Below are 25,600 nucleotides of genomic sequence, written 5' to 3'. Positions count from 1 at the left end.
GACGGCAGATCCCCGCCGTCCGGGCCCTCAGCCATGCCGCTGTCCCGGGCACCAGCTCGGTAGCCTCCGCATAACTAGGTGGGGCGGACATTCCTTGCCAGGGTCGGCGGACCGTGGGGTCTCAGCGTTTCTGTTTGTACCGCCACACTCACATGCGTCCAGCCGCCATCGCGTCCCCCTTAGCTTCTCTCCGGCCCCTCCTCTATCGGGGCGAGGTTTTCGCCTTCGCGCCTCTGCTACTCGAGAAGACGCTCGAGCGGGAACTCTTCGTGCCAAAGATGGCGACTTCTAAAATTTTTCGGCCGGACACCTCCGGCGGTAACAAGGCGCACCTCTACCCAACGGCAGAGCGGTAAGATCCTGTTCGTGACGCCAAGTTGTCGTGGGTGGAGGAGGGGACGCCGCGCTCTCCCACTGCTCGGGTCCGGCTGCCGCGTCTGCCGCAGCCTGCTGCTGCTCGGTGGCTCGAGCGATGGGCCGGATCCCGGGGACTCTAGCGGCGCTCCTCGCCCGTGAGTGAAAGGGGTTTGGTTGTTGGGATAGTTTATTGTCCGTGACGCCACCCACGGTTGTGGTGATTGAGTGTACACCACTGCTGCTCTGGCTGGGGATCCCGGGAATGATGGTATGGAGCAGCCAGTTGTGGTTTTGCCCCTCCGTGGGTAGGGGGTTTGGTGGTCCCGGGGCCCAGTGATGGGGTTGGGATGGTGGACAGGCGGGTTATGGGGCCTGTGGAGGTGCAGGGGCAGCGCTGTGCCGCACGGCACGGAGGTACTCACTCAGCCAGTAAACACGACACAGTTCTCGGTAAACAAACGGCTGGTTGGACGGGTCCCTCGGACGGTTACGGTGCTGATGTTCCCTGCAGTTGACGGTGACGGTCTCTTCCCTGCACCTATGTGTAGTTGTTTGGTAGCGATGGGTTCCCACCGGTAACCCACTCCCCAGCTTGGATATGAGCCGGAGGAGCTCCACTCTTGCCCGCAGGCGCTGGCCCTGGGAAACTGGTGCCTTGGCAGTGGCAGTGTCTCTCCTTAATGGTCGGACTGTTGCCTTCAAACGGGACTTGGTTGTTGGGAGACAGTCGTCCCCTTCACTGACGGATTTGGCAAATTATGGCGACTCCTAGCCTTGCCGGGATCCGAAAGGCCCCTGCCCTGGTGCTGACTGTTCTTCGTATACCGCTCCGGTACCGCCGGGTCACTACCCGTCCACGGTCCTTTCGGCAACCTCCGAGCAGCCTCTCCTGCAGTCACCGCCGTCTGCCAACCTTGCTGTCTCAGTCCGGGGCACACACCCGGACCAACTTCAGGCTTCTTGCTGTCACTTTCTCTGTCACTTTCAACTCTCCTCTTACTCTCCCTGTTTACTCCTTCACTTCGCTAGCTTAACTCTTCACTCAAGCTCTGCCTGAGCTAAACTGCCTGGTTTTCCCGCCTCCAGAGCTGTGAACTCCTCGGTGGGCGGAGCCAACTGCCTGGCCCACCCCCTGGTGTGAACACCAGCCCATGGAGGAAGGCAACAAGGATTTTAGTTTTGACCTTGTGTGTACCTGCAGTGAATGTGGGGTGCGTGTGGTGTTGTGACCTGTGACCCCTGGCTTGCCCAGGGCGTCACAAGAGCATGACCTCTGCAGATCCACTCCACGCAGAGCCCGACCTCTACAGATCCACTCCACGCAGAGCCCGACCTCTGCAGATCCATTCCACGCAGAGCCCGACCTCTGCAGATCCACTCCACACAGAGCACGACCTCTGTAGATCCACTCCACGCAGAGCCTGACCTCTGCAGATCCACTCCACGCAGAGCCTGACCTCTGCAGATCCACTCCACGCAGAGCCTGACCTCTGCAGATCCACTCCACGCAGAGCCCGACCTCTGCAGATCCACTCTTTGTAGAGCCCGACCTCTGCAGATCCACTCCTTGTAGAGCCCGACCTCTGCAGATCCACTCCACGCAGAGCCCGACCTCTGTAGATCCACTCCACGCAGAGCCTGACCTCTGCAGATCCACTCCACGCAGAGCCCGACCTCTGCAGATCCATTCCACGCAGAGCCCGACCTCTGCAGATCCACTCCACACAGAGCACGACCTCTGTAGATCCACTCCACGCAGAGCCTGACCTCTGCAGATCCACTCCACGCAGAGCCTGACCTCTGCAGATCCACTCCACGCAGAGCCTGACCTCTGCAGATCCACTCCACGCAGAGCCCGACCTCTGCAGATCCACTCTTTGTAGAGCCCGACCTCTGCAGATCCACTCCTTGTAGAGCCCGACCTCTGCAGATCCACTCCACGCAGAGCCCGACCTCTGTAGATCCACTCCACGCAGAGCCTGACCTCTGCAGATCCACTCCACGCAGAGCCCGACCTCTACAGATCCACTCCACGCAGAGCCCGACCTCTGCAGATCCACTCCACGCAGAGCCCGACCTCTGCAGATCCACTCCACGCAGAGCCCGACCTCTGCAGATCCACTCCACGCAGAGCCCGACCTCTGCAGATCCACTCCACGCAGAGCCCGAGCTCTGCAGATACACTCCACGCAGAGCCCGACCTCTGCAGATCCACTCCACGCAGAGCCCGAGCTCTGCAGATCCACTCCACGCAGAGCCCGAGCTCTGCAGATCCACTCCACGCAGAGCCCGACCTCTGCAGATCCACTCCACGCAGAACCCGACCTCTGCAGATCCACTCCACGCAGAGCCCGAGCTCTGCAGATCCACTCCACGCAGAGCCCAAGCTCTGCAGATCCACTCCACGCAGAGCCCGAGCTCTGCAGATCCACTCCACGCAGAGCCCGAGCTCTGCAGATCCACTCCACGCAGAGCCCGAGCTCTGCAGATCCACTCCACGCAGAGCCCGAGCTCTGCAGATCCACTCCACGTAGAGCCCGAGCTCTGCAGATCCACTCCACGCAGAGCCCGAGCTCTGCAGATCCACTCCACGCAGAGCCCGACCTCTGCAGATCCACTCCACGCAGAACCCGACCTCTGCAGATCCACTCCACGCAGAGCCCGACCTCTGCAGATCCACTCCACGCAGAACCCGGCCTCTGCAGATCCACTCCACGCAGAGCCCGGCCTCTGCAGATCCACTCCACGCAGAGCCCGAGCTCTGCAGATCCACTGCACGCAGAACCCGGCCTCTGCAGATCCACTCCACGCAGAGCCCGACCTCTGCAGATCCACTCCACGCAGAGCCCGACCTCTGCAGATCCACTCCACGCAGAGCCCGACCTCTGCAGATCCACTCCACGCAGAGCCCGACCTCTGCAGATCCACTCCACGCAGAGCCCGACCTCTGCAGATCCACTCCACGCAGAGCCCGACCTCTGCAGATCCACTCCACGCAGAGCCCGACCTCTGCAGATCCACTCCACGCACAGCCCGACCTCTGCAGATCCACTCCATGCAGAGCCCGACCTCTGCAGATCCACTCCACGCAGAGCCCGACCTCTGCAGATCCACTCCACGCAGAGCCCGACCTCTGCAGATCCACTCCATGCACAGCCCGACCTCTGCAGATCCACTCCACGCAGAGCCCGACCTCTGCAGATCCACTCCACGCAGAGCCCGACCTCTGCAGATCCACTCCACGCAGAGCCCGACCTCTGCAGATCCACTCCACGCAGAGCCCGACCTCTGCAGATCCACTCCACGCAGAGCCCGACCTCTGCAGATCCACTCCATGCAGAGCCCGACCTCTGGATGTAGGAGTTATCAGATGTAGGGTGAGAACGCGCCGTCGTTGTGGAATTATTCACCGCCGTTCTAAACAAATCCGATCGTTCCGCTGACATGGAACGTCGGAGATGGTCCTGTGGTTCGGACGGTGTCTTTATACAATATATCGGCCGCACTGCACAGACCGCGATCCCGCAGGAACGGTCATACACACAACACTAGGAATGGGCTATAATACAGAGACTTTCTCCACATCTCACCGGCAATCATAAAGGGGATATGAATGTGATTAACGGTACGTCCTGCAACAAATAAACCGTGATGTATAAAGCAGAAATCATCCTATTGGATATATAAACTGCGGTGAATGCTGCGGGAGATCAGGTCCAGTTCACACGTTGCGGTGTTTTCATGTCGGCGATCGTTTCACAGCTGCACTCACCTTCCTTTCTCTCTGCTTTATTTGGCCTTTTGATCCCTTTGGGCTTCTGTAGAAACCTCCTTCTAGTCAGTCCTCTGTCGTTGCTATTCTTTATAGCGGATCAGCTTCTGTCTCATCATTTATTATTTATTTTTATTGCTTTTTTCAATTTGGGCAATAAAAATGCAAACATTTTCTTTTTTAATATTTTTACATTTCTGATGTTATATCAAGTGTCATGTGGCTCGTCAGGTTGATTGGTGACTCCGTCCGCCACATATGGATGGGTATATATGAGCCCAGTATACTATCTATAGCCTGTATATATTTATATATATTTTCCAGACACCTGAAGAAGGCAGGATGCAGGCGAAACGCGTTGTGTTCTTAATGCCATTTTATTTTCTTTTTCTGGTATGATGGAAGCGCACTCCCCTGGTGTCTCCACCCTCATGACGCCATGACGAGACTCCCGTGGAGGAATCTCCATCGCCCACCAGGTCGGCTGCACCCATTGAATTTATTTCATGCATTTTTAGGCGTTTGGCCCAAATATGCATCGCTCCGTCAGGGGAGAAATCCTTGTTTTCTATTTCACTCTCTTTTTTAACCTCACTACGCTCAGAAAGCGCCACCTTCTCTTCTTTTTCCTTAGGGGAATTCCTCTATTGCTATGTTATGAATTTTCTTTTAATAAAGACATAACCACAATAACCTGATTGTAGCTGCAGCCGGAGCTGTACTGGGATTGCAGCACTAGGTCACGCCATGACATTACTGTAACACCTCAGGAACACCAGGGGGCGTCACACACATGTACATCAGTAATATCTACACAAGACAATGTTTATAAACTCTCAATTATTTTTTGTGTGTATACACTGATGAGCAACGTCCCGTAGATAAATGGTGAATTACTCTGATTAATTACAGTGAGGAGCAAAAGGGTAACAATGTTTTGACCTTGTGACTTTCAGGCTCCATATCTCTCCTTCCACCTGGTCACGACCTCACAAGATGCAGTTTGGCAATCTTCTTGGCTGAGAGATCGCTATCAATGAGCTGGATGATGCGGCTTCTCTTCTCTTGGGAAATTTTCTTCATGGCTGCTCGATTCGAAAAATGACTTTCACTTGTAATCAACCTAATAACACACTGAGCTACTAGGGAATGTGAGAACAGGTTGTGATTTGTAGTATATGGGAAGAAAAAGATTATTCCACCACCAGGAGCAAAACAGTAACAATACAGTGACATGGCTAGGTCCTTCCGGAGGAATATCTGGCTATTTTCTGTGTCGATTGTCTTGTTGGTCTACTAGGCATTGCTCCCACCTGGCCAGAATCCTACTCCACACTGATGAGGGGCAATACCCCAAAACAGCTGTCTGTGGATGGATACCTGACCTTGGTATTTCCCTTGTCATATCTTTAAACTCATCAAGAGTTGAATATTGACCAAAAGGTCCACTTAATATGGTGGTTATCGTGGTCTCCTAAAAAGAGCCACTCCTTGGCTAGGTCCTTCTCGGAGGGAAATCTGGCTATTATCCGTGTCGAGACTCCTAAAGGCCACTTTACACACAGAGATAAATCTGCGGCAGATCTGTGGTTGCAGTGAAATTGTGGACAATCAGTGCCAGGTTTGTGGCTGTGTACAAATGGAACAATATGTCCATGATTTCACTGCAACCACAGATCTGCCAAAGATTTATCTCTGTGTGTAAAGTGGCCTTTACAGAGGCTCCACGGACCTTTTTGATTTGAATACAGTGACATGACGAGAATCTATATAACTGATCTTCTGCTAAATAGCCACAAGTCACATTTATGTATGAGAAGCCAAGAGGATTGTCTATAAAATGAAGGTCGTCTCGCGCTCGAAGCTGTAGAGGATGGAGAGATATCGAGCCTGGAAGCCAAAAGTGCAAAACATTGTTACCCTTTTGCTCCTCACTGTAATTATCTGTGAGAAGTCCTCTTTAATATCCTAATATCGGCAATAATGTATCTGGTGATCTGGATCTGTCCCATGATGATCATGATCTACTACAAACAGTGACAGGAATTGTTACCATACTGAGTAATTCTTTATTAGACTCTTTAATATATAGGAAACTGTATAGAAAACTTCCCGTCAGCAATAATTGTGTGAATTCGGACTTAGATGAGTCTTATTATAAAGTCTAATGTTGAAGTCTTTGAAGATATTCTGGGAAATGACTCAGTACGGCGCTCGTGGGATCTATAGCTTGTAGATAATACATTCCGGCTGCTCCTGATGAGCTGCTGATATCAGACCCTTCTCTCAGTGTTTTCTGTGAGACCCTCATTACATGACTCCAGCACTCAGTAGATGATACAACCCCCTCCGCACTTGTATCTATAGATTATGGCAGAATTAATGGATGAGATTGTGACAAGTCCGTCCACTCAGTCTGTGGTGAGTTGTGGATGGAGACTCCTATGGGGCAGATTACAATTCTATGAAGCATTAAAAGGATTTTTGAAAATCATGAAAAATATGGAGAAATGTGATAAAATAAGAAAATAATTTCTATTGATAACCGCTGCAGCTCTGCCCCCGGGGGCGGCCACCTGTCTATTACATGGTGGGGTTACACCACCGAGGCCGGTGATTGGTGGCTGCGGTCCCTTGGGTTGGCGGCTCGGCATCCCGGAACTTCCCATCATTCCTTCCCTGCGGTCAGATTCTCTACTGATCTTGGCCAATCGTCATACTAAACACAATGAAGTTATCACTGGAGAGGAACAATCGATTGGAGGCGATAAGATGTCAATGTGAACTTTACAAAAAATTGGAATTTGTTAAATTCAGGTTCAATGCACTCAAATTGAGGGCTGAGAAAGGAGAAGGTAACAAAAGAAACATTCTCAGCCCTCCAATCCTCTCCTGGTGGAGTTCTTGGCTCCGGCTCTGGTCTTCTCTTAGGTCTGCGCTCGTCGGCACTGACCAGTCCTGAGTGGACATTACAACACTTGAGGACAAGTCACCAAACAGTGAAGATGTAAGAGGAGACCGGAGGGAAGAAGCAAGGAGCCGGCGAGGAGCTGCAGCATCAGGAGGGGCGAGGACCCAGGACAGGTGAGAAGGATATTTTGTGTTCTGTAACTCCTCTGCTCATTACACCCGGGATCTGGGAGACCTCAGAGTAACATAAATGGTTGTTACCAACAATTCAATTTCCCAAATCGTCCAGAATGGAATCTTGCAGGCAGATGTGAACAGATCTGAGAGTAGATTCCTCATCTATAATGGTAATGCCTCGTTATGGACCGCTAGATAATCCCTGGGCCACAGCGCAGAACCTCTGGGATGCTCACATTCAGCTGTGTAGCCGTATGTGGGAATACAACAAATAATGTCATAATAGGGTCCATCATCAGGAATTAGGTGGAAACATGGACAATAAGCCTCAGTGTAGAACCATCTGGCCGTACAGTAGGGACCATCAGCAGGAGCCTCAAGAGATAATTTAGCAGGACCAAGTCCTAGCGTACGTTCTTCAGAGACAGTATATAATATATGATGAAGTCATTGTGAGATGGGGCGCTCGTCCAGGTTCTGGCTGTTTCTGTAGAGGACAAAAGAGCAGAAAAGATTAGGAAATCAAGACTGCGGTCTCCTCAGAGTCAAGACTTTGATTAGTATTTTAGTTTCTTCCTCTTTCCCTCAGATTCCTCCAGTATATCGTTTATTAATGTTTTATGAACCTCCAGCATAGTCTTCAGCTCCTGGATTTCCTCGTCCTTTTTCTGGATTGTACGTCTCAGTTCCTGGATCACCTCATCTGCTCCTCTCAGACTTGGTGTCTCTGAGGGTCTCTGCCCCTGATTATACAATGCATCAGGATTCCTTTGGGTTCTGTCCCTTTTCTCCACGACCTGGTCAGAACTTGTTCCATCAGCTTCTTGTCCAGGTATTGGGCTCCTCACCTCATATAGTTGGGATGCATGTCCGGCTTGTTCTTGGCTTGGATTAGTTTCCATTCTATGTTTATCATTTTCTAGTTGTTTAATTTTCTCTTTCATCTTCCAGATCGTGATTTCATTTTCCTCGATGGTTTTATCCTTATGGCGCAGGTCTTGCTTGAGCGTCTCCATGGTGTGTTGTATCTGAGTCCTGGCTTGTATTTCCTTTATTACTAGTTCTTCTTTGTCACTTACTTTTCTGACCAGCTCATCCATTTTCTCTCTCCAGTTCTGGACCATGTCTTTATCTTCTTCTATAATCCTATCCTTATGGCGCAGATCTTGTAGGAGCTTCTCCATGTCTCGCTCGGTTTGATTCCTGGCTCGGATTTCCTCCATTACCAGTTGTTCTTTGTCACTCAGTTTCTTCTGCAGCTCGGTTATTTCCTCTTCCTTCTTCCAGGTAGTTACTTGATTATCGCGCAGATCTTGTCGGAGCCTCTCTATGATGCGCTCCTTCTCCTCCTTCTCTTGCATGGACTTGGTTAATGCTTCTAGTAGCTGTTTTTCAGTGTCCGCTTTCTGTACGATCTTCGTGTCTAGGTTTCTTTTCTCACATTTCAGTTCTTCATTTTCTCTTTGGATTCTTCTTACTTGTTCCTCTACGTCTCTGGATTCTTCTTCTTTGACTTGCTGACACTTCTGCCATTTCATATATGCCAAACTAAATGTCTCTAAAGATAAGTTCAAATATTGAGTTGCTTCTTGCATTGTATTTCCCACCTCAGCATCAGCCTGAGAACTACGAAGGGTCGGTCCAATGGGGTCTAGATTTATCCTTTCTGCTTCTGGTCCTCCTGAGTCACCAGCTCCTGCTTGTGTTGTCTCTTGAGCAGAGGACTTGTCTGGATTTCTTCTGCCTTCTGTAGCTTGACCCCATGAAGCTGAGGAGTCGTTGTCTACACTGCTGTCCCGGGAATGAGCCGAATCTGTAAACCTCGTATGTGTTCTTGGTTCTTTATATTTCCTGGCATCATTGTCCTGGCGATAATCTACATAGAAAGGAATAAAACAGATGTGATGTGTTACTTTCTACCACAGAAATGAGGGCTACATCCCATAATCTGCAGGTCTCTGTGAATGTGATGACCTCAGGATGGAAGCTAACTGGACCTTAGAAAGTTGCATTGGTGCTTATATTAATGGGTTGTGTGATGAAGGCCAGTTCTAGTCACCTACTATCAGGTGGTTACTGACCAGCGGGGGAGACCACATGGACACCACCCGCTAGTGACTGAACAGCGGGGGAGACCTCATGGACACCACCCGCTAGTGACTGAACAGCGGGGGAGACCTCATGGACACCACCCGCTAGTGACTGAACAGCAGGGGAGACCTCATGGACACCACCCGCTAGTGACTGAACAGCGGGGGAGACCTCATGGACACCACCCGCTAGTGACTGAACAGCGGGGGAGACCTCATGGACACCACCCGCTAGTGACTGAACAGTGGGGGAGACCTTGTGGACACTGCACCACCCGCTGGTGACTGAACACCGGGGAGACCTTGTGGACACCACACCACGCGCTGGTGACTGAACAGTGGGGAGACCTCATGGACACCACACCACCCGCTGGTGACTGAACAGCGGGGAGACCTCATGGACACTGCACTACCCACCACTTTGGAGAAATAGGTGATTGAATGGGAAGTACAGGTTCATTTCTCATTCTGTTAACATCATCTGCCTTTGTGAAAAAATGCCTCTAAATTAGTATCCCTTCACCCCAGGCGGGATTTTGGACTCTCAAGGTAAAGAAGTCAAGTAAATGTCTGTAACTTCTTAATATATTTGTCATTAAGCACGTCGGGGTGAGTGGAGTAGGCCCGAGTCCTTACACAGCCGGAATCTGCCTCAAGCAGCAGCAATCAGAACTTGCTCCAATCACTGCTGTTAAAGGGGAAGTCCAGGGAGGTAAAAAAGCATTCTCCTGACCAAACCTTCACAAACTAGAAAGCTGATATTCATCATCACAGAATGTGCGATGTACTGTGTTAACTAAGCAGGTGTAGACCCCAAGTGGAAGGGGGAAGGTGGGCTCAGGTACACAAAGCAAAGGACATGTAGTATGCAAGGGCTCTCCATGTCACCTCATCTGTGATAACCTCAAAGAAGACCACTGAGCAGCAGATCCTGCATCACAACAGAAAGCACACACAATGACAACAAAAGCACCATGAGGTTCAGCAGTATAGTTTATGAAAGTGTGTCCAGGAGAACACTGTCCTCTGTCCAGGGGAATACTGTCCTCTGTCCAGGGGAATACTGTCCTCTGTCCAGGGGAATACTGTCCTCTGTCCAGGGGAATACTGTCCTCAGTCCAGGGGAATACTGTCCTCAGTCCAGGGGAATACTGTCCTCAGTCCAGGGGAATACTGTCCTCAGTCCAGGGGAACACTGTCCTCAGTCCAGGGGAACACTGTCCTCAGTCCAGGGGAATACTGTCCTCAGTCCAGGGGAATACTGTCCTCAGTCCAGGGGAATACTGTCCTCAGTCCAGGGGAATACTGTCCTCTGTCCAGGGGAATACTGTCCTCTGTCCAAGGGAATACTGTCCTCAGTCCAAGGGAATACTGTCCTCTGTCCAGGGGAATACTGTCCTCTGTCCAGGGGAATACTGTCCTGTGTCCAGGAGAATACTGTCCTCTGTCCAGGGGAATACTGTCCTCAGTCCAAGGGAATACTGTCCTCAGTCCAGGGGAATACTGTCCTCTGTCCAGGGGAATACTGTCCTCTGTCCAGGGGAATACTGTCCTCTGTCCAGGGGAATACTGTCCTCTGTCCAGGGGAATACTGTCCTCTGTCCAGGGGAATACTGTCCTCTGTCCAGGGGAATACTGTCCTCTGTCCAGGGGAATACTGTCCTCTGTCCAGGGGAATACTGTCCTCTGTCCAGGGGAATACTGTCCTCTGTCCAGGGGAATACTGTCCTCTGTCCAGGGGAATACTGTCCTCTGTCCAGGGGAATACTGTCCTCTGTCCAGGGGAATACTGTCCTCTGTCCTCTGTCCAGTTTCCTCCATCCTCCCTGAAGAGACAATTTGAATATTTCCCAGGGGAGCAGTGCAGCTATAAGACTCCTCACTGGCAGACAGATTGTTTTGTCAGGTTTTCGCCAAGAGAAAGGTTTTCCCCTTAGGCCAGTCCAGGAGAATAATGGAGAGTACTGGCCTCTGTCCAGGAGAATATTGTTCTTTGTCCAGGAGAGTTATAGATAACACATTTTCTTTGTATTTTAGGCAAAACAAAATATTTTAATTTTTTACATTTTAAAATGAACAAAAAAAGAAAATGGGCTGATGCAAATGTTTGGGCACCCTGCATGGATAGTATCTAGTAGTGCCCCCTTTGACAAGTATCACAGCTTGTACACACTTTTTGTAGCAGCCAAAAGTCTTTCATTTGTTGTTTGAGAGATTTTCCTCCATTCTTCCTTGGAGAAGTCTTTTAGCTTGGTGAGATTCCTGGCTCGTCTTGCATGCACTACTCTTCCTCAGAGACGTCTTCCAGTTCTGTGAGATTCCTGGCTCGTCTTGCATGCACTGCTCTTCCTTGGAGACGTCTTCCAGTTCTGTGAGATTCCTGGCTCGTCTTGCATGCACTGCTCTTCCTTGGAGACGTCTTCCAGTTCTGTGAGATTCCTGGCTCGTCTTGCATGCACTACTCTTCCTCAGAGACGTCTTCCAGTTCTGTGAGATTCCTGGCTCGTCTTGCATGCTCTGTTCTTCTTTGAAAATGTCTTCCAGTTCTGTGAGATTCCTGGCTCGTCTTGCATGCACGGCTCTTCCCGATAGACATTTCCAGTGGTGTGAGATTTCAGGCCCGTCTTGCATGCACTGCTCTTCCCTGGAGACGTCTTCCAGTTCTGTGAGTTTCGTGGCTCATCTTGCATGCACTGCTCTTCCCTGGAGACATCTTCCAGTTCTGTGAGATTCCTGGCTCGTCTTGCATGCACTGCTCTTCCCTGGAGACATCTTCCAGTTCTGTGAGATTCCTGGCTCGTCTTGCATGCACTGCTTTTCCTTGGAAACGTCTTCCAGTTCTGTGAGATTCCTGGCTTGTCTTGCATGCACTGCTTTTCCTTGGAGACATCTTCCAGTTCTGTGAGATTCCTGGCTCGTCTTGCATGCACTGCTTTTCCTTGGAAACGTCTTCCAGTTCTGTGAGATTCCTGGCTTGTCTCGCATGCTCTGCTCTTCCTTGGAGACGTCTTCCAGTTCTGTGAGATTCCTAGCTCGTGTTGCATGCACTGCTCTTGCTTGGAGACGTCTTCCAGTTCTGTGAGATTCCTGGCTTGTCTTGCATGCACTGCTCTTGCTTGGAGACGTCTTCCAGTTCTGTGAGATTCCTAGCTCATCTTTCATTCACTGCTCTTCCTTGGAGATGTCTTCCAGTTCTGTGACATTCCTGGCTCGTCTTGCATGCTTTGCTCTTCCTTGGAGACGTCTTCCAGTTCTATAAGATTCCTGGCTCGTCTTGCATGCTTTGCTCTTCCCTGGAGGCGTCTTCCAGTTCTGTGAGATTCCTGCTCGTCTTGCATGCATGACTCTTTTGAGTTCAAGCCACAGATTTTCAGTGATGTTCAGATCAGGGGGCTGTGAGGCCATTGTAAAACCTTCATCTTTCGCCTTCTGAGGTCGTCTATTGTGGATTTTGTGTTTAAGATCAATATCCATAAGTAGCAGCCATCCTCTTTCTTCCTCTTTTCTCCTCTTTTTATCTTCAGTTTTTTTTACAGGTGGTGTTATGTTTGTATCAAGATTTTGTTGAAATTTCATTGAATCCATTCTTCCCTCTACCCGTGAAATGTTCCCTGTGCCATTGGCTGCAACACAACGCCAAAGCAAGATTGATCCACCCCCATGCTTAATGGTTGTCAGGATGTTCTTTTCCTGAAATTCTGTGCCCTTTATCTCTACACATATATTTGATCATTGTGGCCATAGAGGTCTATTGTAACCTCATCAGTCCACGGGACTCGTTTCTACAAGGCCTACGGCTTGTTTAGATGTTGTTCTTCAGACTTCTGATGCTGAATTTTATGGTGAGGACGCAGGAGAGGTTTTCTTCTGATGACTCTTCCATGAAGGTGATATTTGTGCAGGTGTCTCTGAACACAATGTACCACAGCTCCAGAGTCTTTTGCAGTCAGGCAGGGGTTCCCATTTTCCTCTAGCAATCCTACCAGCAGCTCTCATAGACGTTTAGCTTGGTCTTCCAGACATTATCTACACCTCTCAGTGTTCCTGGTAACGGCCATTTCTAAATTACATTTTGAACTGAGGAAAGGGCAACTTGAAAAGGCTTTGCTATCTTCTTATAGCCTTCTCTTACTTTGTGGCTCTCCCCCATTTTCAGAGTGCCAGGCAGCTGCGTAGAAGAAGCCATGGCTGCTGCTTTGGGGACAAGGTTAGAGGAGGCCGGGTTTTTATAAAGCTGTGAAATTTCCATCACCTGATGATAGTGAACCAGCCATAACCCTGACAGCATCATTAAGATCTGAAACCTTGGTCAAAGTTATCTAAGCACACAAATGTACAAGGGTGTCCAAACTTTTGCATTGGCCCATTTCCTTTTTGTAATTTTTAAAATGTAATAGATGAAAATATGTATATATTATTATTTTTTTGTGCCTAAAATACAAAGGAAATGTGTCATTTGTAACCTTATACCTTTTAGAGATCATTTCATCTTCAACTTGGTTAACTGTTCGTAATAACAGCAATGTTGACAAGGGGTGCACAAACATTTAAATGACAATGTACTGATAATAGAAATGACAAAAAAAGTGCAAAAGCCCAGTGAATAAGGGGTTAAAGGGTCAGTTTGTAAAACCTTTTCTATATTCTAGCCCCTGAATGGGGCTGCTGATCTCTGGGCTCGGAGTCCTGTGACCCCAGTGATCGGTCATGACTCCGCTCTGACGCCCTCCGCGTCTGTATGAGCTGTACACAGCGGTCCACGGGCTCAGTAGTCCATGGATGTGTAGATTATGAGCACTAGGAGTGGCGACTTTCCACATTGACCAAAGACCACTGCGTACAGTGATCGGTTGCAGTGGTCATATGATTGGAACAGCGCCTCATCAGAATACCATCCACTGATGCACATCACCTGACTGCTGCAGCCAATCCCAGGCCCTGGTGCCAGCACAGAGGGGATCGGCAGGTGCTGGATCAGGCGGGGAGCTAAGGTATCATGGGCTCTGTTTGTTCTTATCACCTTTTATTTGTGCTTCTTTCTCTTATTTTTGGTGTTTTCACTTTTATTAGTTTAGGGGTGAGTGCTGCTACCTGGTGTGTCGTACTGTGCGACCACTGGAGAGGTGCAGTATCCATTCTCCGCTGTTAGCTAGGGGGCGCACTTCCTTTAGGTGGAAACACAGCCGCTATACTGCGCCCTGACAAGCGCTGCCATGCAAAATAGTGACAGCGCTGCACACATAATGTCCTGATGCTGAACAGCGGCTGTCAGGACACAGTGTAACCAGTCAGTGTGTGTCCGCTGCACAGAGAGGAGAAGAGGCAGCGCACAAGTGCACAGCGCACTGCAGACCTCAACCACCGCAATAGAGCTGCAGATCCTAAGGGGCATTGCCGCAGAGGAAGGAGAGGTGCAGACATATCAGCCCTTTCTCCGTCCCAAATGCTGCACAGCCCGGTGTTATCTGCAGCTCCAGTATCAGCAGTGCTCTCCACTGTCAGCGGTCAGCAGTGCTCTCCAGTGTCAGCGGTCAGCAGTGCTCTCCAGTGTAAGCGGTCAGCAGTGCTCTCCACTGTCAGCGGTCAGCAGTGCTCTCCACTGTCAGCGGTCAGCAGTGCTCTCCACTGTCAGCGGTCAGCAGTGCTCTCCACTGTCAGCGGTCAGCAGTGCTCTCCAGTGTCAGCGGTCAGCAGTGCTCTCCAGTGTCAGCGGTCAGCAGTGCTCTCCAGTGTCAGTGGTCAGCAGTACACTCCAATGTCAGCGGTGCTCTCCAGTGTCAGCGGTCAGCAGTGCACTGTGCGGTTGTGCTAAGCTTTTTCTCCTGTCTGGGCGCTGGCTGCACTGCCCGGTGTTATCTGCAGCTCCAGTAGCGGTGGTCAGCCGTGTGCACTTGTGCTCGGCCTCTTCTTCTGTCTGGGCACTAGCTGCACTGCCCGGTGTTATCTGCAGCTCCAGTAGCGGTGGTCAGCCGTTTGCACTTGTGCTCGGCCTCTTCTTCTGTCTGGGCACTGGCTGCACTGCCCGGTGTTATCTGCAGCTCCAGTAGCGGTGGTCAGCCGTTTGCACTTGTGCTCGGCCTCTTCTCCTGTCTGGGCACTGGCTGCACTGCCCGGCGTTATCTGCAGCTCCAGTAGCGGTGGTCAGCCGTGTGCACTTGTGCTCGGCCTCTTCTTCTGTCTGGGCACTGGCTGCACTGCCCGGTGTTATCTGCAGCTCCAGTAGCGGTGGTCAGCCGTGTGCACTTGTGCTCGGCCTCTTCTTCTGTCTGGGCACTGGCTGCACTGCCCGGTGTTATCTGCAGCTCCAGTAGCGGTGGTCAGCCGTTTGCACTTGTGCTCGGCCTCTTCTGTCTGGGCACTGGCTGCACTGCCCGGTGTTATCTGCAGCTCCAGTAGCGGTGGTCAGCCGTTTGCACTTGTGCTCGGCCTCTTCTTCTGTCTGGGCACTGGCTGCACTGCCCGGTGTTATCTGCAGCTCCAGTAGCGGTGGTCAGCCGTGTGCACTTGTGCTCGGCCTCTTCTTCTGTCTGGGCACTGGCTGCACTGCCCGGTGTTATCTGCAGCTCCAGTAGCGGTGGTCAGCCGTTTGCACTTGTGCTCGGCCTCTTCTTCTGTCTGGGCACTGGCTGCACTGCCCGGTGTTATCTGCAGCTCCAGTAGCGGTGGTCAGCCGTTTGCACTTGTGCTCGGCCTCTTCTTCTGTCTGGGCACTGGCTGCACTGCCCGGTGTTATCTGCAGCTCCAGTAGCGGTGGTCAGCCGTTTGCACTTGTGCTCGGCCTCTTCTGTCTGGGCACTGGCTGCACTGCCCGGTGTTATCTGCAGCTCCAGTAGCGGTGGTCAGCCGTGTGCACTAGTGCTCGGCCTCTTCTTCTGTCTGGGCACTGGCTGCACTGCCCGGTGTTATCTGCAGCTCCAGTAGCGGTGGTCAGCCGTGTGCACTTGTGCTCGGCCTCTTCTTCTGTCTGGGCACTGGCTGCACTGCCTTCTGGGTCTCAGAGTTTGCAGACTGAGCCTGTAGACATAAGACTCATTCCAGGAAGATGGCCAGGCATTCCTTCTATAGATGGGTGAGGACAGAGCAGGGGGCGTCTTTGTGGATGGGAGCCCTGGGCAGGAGGCCAGTCTGCCCTGCCTAACACTGGCCCTCTATTAATGGTGGAAACATTCCCTACAGTGACATCAGTTGTCATGCATGTATTGGTGTGGTATGATGACAGACAAGAAACCCCGGCTCACTGATACTCACCATCACCCAGGACTTCAAAGCTCGGTGCTTTCGTCATCAGGATCCGCTTGATTTCTTCCAGATTTTCAGGGTTTTTCTTTTTTTCCTGGAATAGAAACAGCCCCCGGGCCAGTCGTCCGATGCTGGGCTGGTTCCCCAGAATCCGGTTCCTCTCAGATGAGTCAGTTTTCTCCAGGTCATCGATCACCACAATGACGTTTTCTTGACCTGTAGGAAAAACAAAAAAAGTCAGAAATCTACAGAATTTCTAACCACCTTCCTGTAACTCCGGAGATGATGGAGCCATCACCATCCTCATGACTTGTCCTACACACCGAGAGTCGCGGAGAGGTCCCGGAGCTCCACATCGTACAAGTTGTCGGTGACGTCTGTGATGTTGATTCGTCCCTGTGTCTTTGTGTGATACAAGATGGCGAAGGAGCATTTTGAGAGCTCTGAGTAAAACGTTGAGGCGTTATTCCTGATGTAGACAGCACGGACGTCCACCGGTCTCGTCACATGCGTGTTCAGCCAGTCCAGCAGCCAGGCATAGTTACTCTCCGCAGACCTCGAGAAGATGCCGATTTTCAGTCTTGATTGACTTTGCACAGGTGCAACCTCAATTGAAGGAAATTTTGTTGTGTAATCTGAGATTTTTCTGCTGATTTTCTGAAAGTAGAAGAAGATTTGTCAGCCGTCAGCCATGTGACCGATCGTACGGGGGTGCACTCATTTATAGACGGGAAAATCACAATCTGATAGGACGAGCAGTCTGTATAATGTGCATCATGTCCTCCACATATTAATACTTGGCTTTCCAGAAAATTGGCTTTTATGCATCACCAGAGCTTGGTATCGGTGCACCCACCGACTGGGAGCAGAATTAGGGCACAGATTACCCTAATGTAATATCGTGGGGCGAGCGGTGTCCAAAAATGCCCCAAAAATGTTCCCATACACATTAGATTAGCGTTGTCCAAATGCACCAATACCCACAGGTTAGGTCAACAGTTTACTGAGTATAGGGGGCTCCCGACAGTTGGTATCGAGGGTGTAAAGGATCCGGCATGTCTGATTTTAAAAGACCAATTATTCTCTAAGAGGTAAGCTGCCATCAGACATCCCTCTCTAAGAAAACACAGGAGCGCTCCTAGTAAGGGAGAGCTGGCCGAGGAAGCGATCAGCCTAATCATTGATTTATAGTGTGTGATGGGGATTATGTCACCCACCGAAAAGATGGCCAGATCAGCGTGACACCCTGATAGGAACGCTGAAAATCAGAGAAATACATCAATGTGTGAGCTGCGGTCCTGGTGTAGGAGCATTCGCCTCGTGCCCCTTTATGTACAGTATTTCTAATGCACCGGTAATTGTATATAATTAGAGATGAGCGAGCACCATAATATTTATAGTTGCTATACTCGTAATAAGTACTTTGTCTTTGCTATCGGTGCCCCTACAGTGTATGTCGCACTGCCCTGGCCAGCCCCGCAGTGACCCACCCAGCAGTGTGCGAGCAGCTGCGGGATGACGAGCGCCAACATCAGGATGTTAGCTCAGATCATTACCTACTGTGATAATCTCCACTGAACTCGTGACGTTAGCGCTCGTCACTGACTTTTCTGATGCCGCGTTCTCATATCAAGTCTCGCGGGCAGCCCCACACTGTGACTAGCAGTGACGTCACAGGCTCACGGGACAGTTTCCGTGAGAACACAGCGGCCATGGAACTCAGTGACGAGCGCTGACGTCACGAGTTCAGCGGAGTTCATCATTGCAGGTATGAACTCAGCTAACCTCATGACATCAGCGCTCGTTATGCCCCTGCAGTGACCTGGCCTGACCTCATGATGTTAGCTCAGGTCACTGCACAACTCTCCCAGCCAATGGGGAACATTCTGTTCCTCATTGACTGGGATAGAGAGTATGGATTGTCGTGGGACTCCCTTATTGGATTATGTCGGACCCGGATTTGTTTTTTCTTTTCAATAAATTCGTGAAAGAGTGAATGTTTTGGGGAGTGTTTTTTCAAGTATTTTTTTTTTGTTTTTTATTTTTTAATTACTGACTGGGTTAGTGACATTTGGTATCTGATAGGTGCTGTGACATCACAAATGCCAGGGCTTGATGTCAGGTGGCATTACATAGCTGGTATCAACCCCATATATTACCCCGTTTGCCACCGCACCAGGGGAACGGGATGAGCTGTTGCGAAGCGCCAGGATTGGTGCATCTAATGGATGAGTGACTTCAAGGTCAGCTGCGGCCTGCTATTTTTAGGCTCGGGAGGGTCCAATAACTATGGACCTCCCTAGTCTGAGAATACCAGACCACAGCTGTCCACTTTACCTTGGCTGGTGATCTAATTTAGGGGGGACCCACATTTTTGTTTTAAATTATTTATTAATTTAATTTAAAAGCATGGGGTGCCCTTGCCCCCCTGCTATGTATTACCAGCCAATGTGAAACTGCCAGCTGTGGTCTGGAGGCTGCAGTTGTTTGCTTTAGCCTAGCTGGCTACAAAAAATAGGGGAGGCCCTACGTTGGCTTTTTAAATATTTATTTTTTTGGCTAAATACAAGGCTAAGCACCCTTTCGTGCCACATGAAAGGCACTAACGGGGAAAGATTACAAAATGCCGGGAGTGGGACATTATATATGTCCTATCTATCTATCCAGCTATCTTTCTAGCTTTTGACTATATGTAACCCTCCTTCCATTTTTATTTTGCAGTCCAGAAAAAAAAACAGAAGGCTCACGTATGTAAAACGGACCGTATACGGAACAAAAAAGATGCGGTTGTCACACGGATGTGCATTGTTTAAAAAAATTAGCCCTATGGCCTGAGTCATGGTTGACGCAGGAAGTCCCCATCACAAGGGCCTCCAATGACAAATAGTAGTTAGGCTGGAGTAGGACTGTCCTGGTTTGTCCACTGCACAATGTGCCTAGTGTTTACAAAAATAGCCCTATGGGCTGAGTCCTGATTGACGCAGGAAAAAACAGCTTTATATGGGAAGGGGTGAACGGTAACAGCAGTATTCATAATAAAGATTTTGGAGGAGGGATTAGAAGCTGTGGAGAAATCCAGTCCTTGTAGAATGTAATCAGAGTAAGTCTGTCTGCATTTTCTGTGGAGAGGCGAGAGCGCCTGTCAGTGACGATTGCCCCAACAGAACCGAAAACACGCTCTGACGTTACACTAGCAGCCGGGCAGCCAGCACCTCCAAGTGTATAAGAAGAGGTCAGGCCAAGTGTTCAGATTGGACACCCAATAATTAAAGGGAACTGAAGAATCAGAAAGAACGCAGACATGGTCACTTAAGTACCCCTTGACCATGTTGTGCAGCTTCTCCCTCTTTGGCATTGTTACAGGCACAGATGGCCTTTGCTGATGTCCTGGTTTATTGAAAATGGCCCAGTTTTCACACATTTTCCCCCCACCTCAGTTGGACCTGCTGTTGGTGTCTCTCCCCATTAATCCTTGGTGTTGAAAGGAGCCGGTAACTCTGCCACCAGCGTTGTCTGAGGTTGATGTTTTCATCGATTCATCTACAACAAGCCTCTTGAAGGATTCCATTGTGCAACCCTTTGGAGACTCCAAAAAGAGAGAAGGAAATTTCTCCTTGTACTATGGGTCCAGAAAGGTGGCTAACCAGTAAAGGTTGTTGGATAAAATGTGTATCACGCGAGGGTCTTGCCACAGACACTTACACATGAGCTGTGCCATGGGGGCCAAGCTGCAAACAGGCAAAGGTTCTGTGTCCCCACCAGGAGGAACAACACCAATCTTATCCTCATGGTGACTCGCCTCCTCTTCCACCTCGTCCTCTTCAGCCAATCCATGCTGGACAGACATGAAGCTGGGGTTGCGAGTCCCTTGTGTAGCATTGGGAGTCCCTTCACTATCGCAGAAAAACAAGTCTTCTTCCTCCTCATCCTCCTCATCATCACCCAATGTTGCTTCAGAATTTTGGCTGGGCTGGGTAGTATCACCCATGGGGATATCTAGCTCCATAGCCTTGTGCTGGGCATTCAAGGCTTCCTCTTTGAGATTATGCAGTGATTGTTTCAGCAAACACAGCAGCAGGATGGTTAAGCTGATAATAGCCTGATCACCGCTCACGAGCTTGGTGCAGCACTCAAAGTTCTCAAGAACCTCACAAATGTCAGCGATCCACACCCACTGAACAGTTGTGTGATGGCTGACTCTCAGTCTGACGGGCATGTTGGAGCTGGTATTCAGCTACTGTCCTCTGCTGCTCACTAATCCTCGCCTACATATGATATGCAGAGTTCCACCACGAGGGCAGCTCACACATGAGTCGTGACATGGCAAATTAAAGCGCTTTCGCAGCGCTGTAAGACCAGCAAAAGCGGTAGAGGAATGGTGGAAATGGGCGCTAATACGGCGCACCTTCTGAAGTAAGTATGGCAAGTCAGACTATGTTTTCATAAATTTCTGAACAACTAAATATAAAAATAAATTTCTGAACAACATATTTCTGGTACATGTGCATGGCAGCTTGCCGACCTTTTAAGCCGCCTCCAGGTTACGCTCATTGTTGCAGATGACCAGACCGGGTTGCAGGTGCAGTGGGGAGATCCACTGATCGGTCTGCTCTTTTATACCTTGCCACAGCTCTGCTGCAGTGTGTGGTTTGTGACCTAAACAGATCAGCTTCAGCAGAGGGTGTTGCCGCTTTGCCGATGCACAGCTCCCAGCTTGGCAGTGATGAGGAGGGTAATTCAGCAGAGGATGAGGAGCAGGAGGAGGAGGATTGGAAGAGCCATATGATGAGGCGGAAACACTGTTAGAAGTTGGGCCCGCTATTCTTGGCGTGGGTAGGATGTGTGATGTTACAGTTTGTGACATTGTCCCAGCCTCTGCCATGTTCACCCAGTGTGCCGTGACAGATATGTATCGTTCCTGTCCACAACAACGGGTCCACGTGTCGGCTGTTAGGTGGACCTTCCTGGTTACGGCGTTGATCGGAGCCCATTTGAGATTTTTTAACACGTGCTTGTGTAATGCGGGGACGACACAACGGGCAAAATAATGGCAGCTGGGAACACTGTATTGTGGCGCAGCCACAGCCAGGAGATCACGGAAACACTGTGTTACCACAAGCCTAAACAGCCCACGGCTAGCAATTTGGCAATGTGTGAGTTTAGGTTTTGTGCCTGTGGGTGCATGGCTGGGTATTTATGCTTCCTTTCCAAGATCTCAGGAACAGACAACTGGACGCTTCCCTGTGACAAGGACGTGGATGTGGTTGATGTTTGCTGTGTCTGTGCAATTGCACCTTGTGGGCAGGATGAATGAGCGCCTACTTCCAGCAGATTGTGAAGGACGTAGCACAGGCGACATGGCAGTGGTTTGACCCGCAGACAGAAATTTGGTACTCTGATGTTCTGCCCACCTACTGGGGTGCTTGGCTGCCATGTGGTTCCGCATACTGGTGATGCTCATTTTGCATTTGCCCTGGCCTCTGCTCAAATCTGGGCTGCGTTGTCATCCACCCCAGAGAAGACCTCCCGCAGCGGCGGCTAATACCTGGCCGCACACCACAGGTGGCGTCACAAATACAAAACTCCACAACCCTTATTCCCAATTTATTGACACTGCCGTGGCCTTGGGGATTACTCGTCAGTGGGCCGGTGTCGATCTGGGTTGTCACGGTGGCCTGGCCCAGTTCCGTGACCGTGGGTCCTGGAACGGGTCACGGGTGCCTGTTGCACTCCCTGCGAACCCTGGGATCCTCCATCTTCCTAAGAACCTGGGTCGAGCTTCCAGCTCTGGACCACGGGCCCCTTTTTGTTCAGTGTCTTCTTACTTCTCATCCTGAGTCCGACCTGGCGCGGACTCCACCTGAAGCTAACTCCTGGTGCTAACTGAATTACGTGTCAGATGGCTCCTCACTTCCCCTGCAGGTGCTCCACCTCCTGGGTAGCTGAACTAGTGGGCAGGAGTTCCCATACCTTGTGATGTCCACCCCAGCCCAGTCCCAGTGACAGAGCTCCCGTGTTATGTGTTGGATGTGTTGTGGTGGTTTACCGACTATGACCTCCTCCGTATCCAAGGTGAATACTGTACCCCGGGTGAGGTGCAGTACCCTGTGGCACCTGAAGCCACAGGGGCGCCACATTAGCAATGTATTAATGTGGCTGATGTGGACAGACGGCACAAGTTAGGCTGTGAAACCGTAAACATTGTGAAAACAGGTCCAGATTTCCTATCTAATCCACAATCTCTCCCTTCTGCTGTGACTTTGTTCTTAAAAGAGCTATTGTATTCTGGTTTCTGAACGGTACCATGGAGGTAGTGACACTGTCCCTCTGGACACTACACTGACCTATGCTGCAGGAAGCCCTGAAAAGGGCTTTTTGTGTTATTAAGAGGACTACATTCTCCCCAGCAGCTGCTCGCTTTATCCCTACGCTGATACAATGCAGGCTGCGGGCGCAACGTGCGCAAAATGGTGGCGGAAGGGGGCGGAGTGATGTAGCTTACCAGAGAGGACGCACAGAGAAGGAGCCCCTCTAATCCTGACTTCATCCTCGCTGTTTAACACCCGGTACCTGATCCGACAACCTGCCCACCAGCTGCTATGACAAGGGACGTCGCCTGGAGCCTGTCGATCCCCATCGGTGCTATTTTTCTTTTAATCCTGCCAGCGCAGACTAATCTCCTGAGGCTGCAGCACGTGGAGCGGCAGCCATCTTCCCCGCGGCCGGCACCTTCAGGGAGCGGCGCTGTGTGACTCCAGAGAGCAAGGAGGAGTGCAGGAAACATACCCTGAGGGACGATCCAGGAGCAGAGGCATTGTCTGGGGGCTGGCTGTTCAACTGGAGCTGCTCCCTGAGCCCTGCACATCACTGAATCCCCTGGGGCTGGAGCGTGGGACGCGGTGGCCATCTTCCCTGCAGCTGCATGGTGAGCGGCGGCGTGTGACTCCAGGAGCCAAGAGGAGCAACAGGCATATACCCACAGAGGAAGACCCGGGAGCGGTGAGCACAGGGAGTTATCTCCCCCTTAGCTGTGTGTCTGGCAATCAGTGAGCAGCACACTTAGAGCCGGCGGCTGTGCAGGAGGCATTAACCCCTAGGGTGCTGGAGGGTTTGGAGTGTGAGCCTTGAAAGACGGGCCCTGCAGACTCTCTGACACATGAAAGCATAGGAGAGACACATATTGAAGTGCCCACACTGTGCAGGCCTGCATCACCCTGATAAATATACTCTAAGTGCTGTGCTGCCCTGGGACTCCCTTCATTGTTATTTTACAATATAAAAGTTGCAGTTTTCTGGCTCTCTGGAAGAGGTGGGCAAGTGGAGACGGACATATTATAAAAATATACATTGCAGAGGCACGGATTTGATCGCACGGGGGCACGCTAATAGAGGGGTGCAGAAGCGGCAAACCCCCAGTGAATCAACATGAGTCCCCCTAAACAAAGTGGAGCTATTGATAAGCTTAAAGAGTATGCAAGGGGTGGTCAGTCAGGCAGATGCCCCTAAAGCCAGGAGAAATACCACTCTAAAGGATCAAGCACCACTGGCTGATGGGTCAGAAGAGCAAAATGATTTAACCCTAAGACAGGTGTATGAACAGCTTCTACAAGCAATTTCTACAAGCAATAGCTCCCTCACAGGGAAGATTGAGGAGGTACACTCAGAGGTGGGCCGCTTGCGTCAAGACATGCAATCCCTGAGGGCCCGAACAACAGAAGTTGAGACACGAGTGTCAGAACTGGAAGATCAAATAAAACCACTTAAAACTAAAATGACTACAATGGCCGGATCAACAAATGCATGGCGCCAGAAAGCAGATGATCTGGAGAATCGCATGCGTCTAAACAATATACGGATCATAGGACTGCCAGAACACTCGGAGTGTCAGCATCCGGAACGGTTCTGTGACGCTCTGGGCAAGCCAGGGGTCACAGGTCACAACACCACACGCACCCCACATTCCCTGCAGGAACACCAAGGTCAGAACACAAATCCTTGTTGCCTTCCTCCAGGGGCTGATGTCCACACCAGGGGGTGGGCCAGGCGGTTGGCTCCACCCACCGAGGAGTTCACAGCCCTGGAAGCGGGAAAACCAGGGAGATAGAGTTTGGAGTTTGAAGTAAAAGGAGTAAACAGTGGAGGTGTAGTGAGAGAAGGAAGAAGTGACAGAGAAAAGTGACAGCAAGAAGCCTGAAGTTGGTCCGGGTGTGTGCCCCGGACTGAGACAGCAAGGTTGGCAGACGGCGGTGACCGTCTACAGGAGAGATTGCTCGGAGGTTGCCGAAAGGACCGTGGGCGGGTGGTGACCCGGCGGTACCGGAGCGATATACAAAGAACAGTCAGCACCAGGGCAGGGGCCTTTCGGATCCCGGCAAGGCTAGGAGTCGCCATAATTTGCCAAATCCGTCAGTGAAGGGGACCACTGGGTCTCCCAACAACAAAAGTCCCGATTGAAGGCAACAGTCCGACCGTAAACTATCCCAACCACCAAACCCCATTCACTCACGGGCGAGGAGCGCCGCTCGAGTCCCCGGGATCCGGCCCATCGCTCGAGCCACCGAGCAGCAGCAGGCCGCAGCAGCAGCCGGACCCGAGCAGTGGGAGAGCGCGGCGTCCCCTCCTCCGCCCGCGACAACTTGGCGTCACAAACAGGATCCTACCGCTCTGCCGTTTGGTAGAGGTGCGCCTTGTGACCGCCGGAGGTGTCCGGCCGGAAAATTTCAGAAGCCGCCATCTTTGGCGCGAAGAGTTCCCACTCGAGCGTCTTCTCAAGTAGCAGAGGCGCGAAGGCCAAAACCCCGCCCCGATAGAGGAGGGGCCGGAAAGAGGCTAAGAGAGACGGAATGGCGACTGGCTGCATGTGAACGCAGCTATAAAAGCAGGGACGCCAGGACTCTGCAGCGATATTGGGTTCCTGGAAGACCTCGTTACCAAGATGCATAACCCAACTCCCAACGAGGAAGCCCCCGCGCCCGGCACGGCGACGTGGTTGAGGGACCGGACCGTCCCGCTGAGTAACCGTCTGCAGGCCCGCATGCAACTCCTCCTGGAGGAC

At 51.0% G+C, this 25,600-nt stretch overlaps 1 protein-coding gene across 2 annotated transcripts in view; it reads right to left on the bottom strand.

Moving 5' to 3' along the window:
* Positions 1 to 6,102: 6,102 nt before the first annotated feature.
* The window catches only part of LOC142245712 (uncharacterized), a 61,330-nt gene continuing 41,832 nt past the window's right edge, over positions 6,103 to 25,600 (bottom strand). For both annotated transcript variants that reach the window (XM_075318655.1, XM_075318656.1), the window contains exons 5-7: positions 16,869 to 17,202; positions 16,555 to 16,761; positions 6,103 to 9,092 (exon numbers count right to left, since the gene is read on the bottom strand). In XM_075318655.1, coding sequence (XP_075174770.1) covers positions 7,774 to 9,092; positions 16,555 to 16,761; positions 16,869 to 17,202 — 1,860 coding nt within the window. In that variant the 3' untranslated portion in view covers positions 6,103 to 7,773. The remainder of the gene's footprint in view (positions 9,093 to 16,554; positions 16,762 to 16,868; positions 17,203 to 25,600) is intronic.

The sequence above is a fragment of the Anomaloglossus baeobatrachus genome, chromosome 7 (genome assembly GCF_048569485.1).
Source record: "Anomaloglossus baeobatrachus isolate aAnoBae1 chromosome 7, aAnoBae1.hap1, whole genome shotgun sequence".
NCBI lineage: Eukaryota > Metazoa > Chordata > Amphibia > Anura > Aromobatidae > Anomaloglossus > Anomaloglossus baeobatrachus.
Note: the sequence above shows the minus strand (reverse complement) of the source record. Positions and strands in the feature narration are given on the sequence as shown.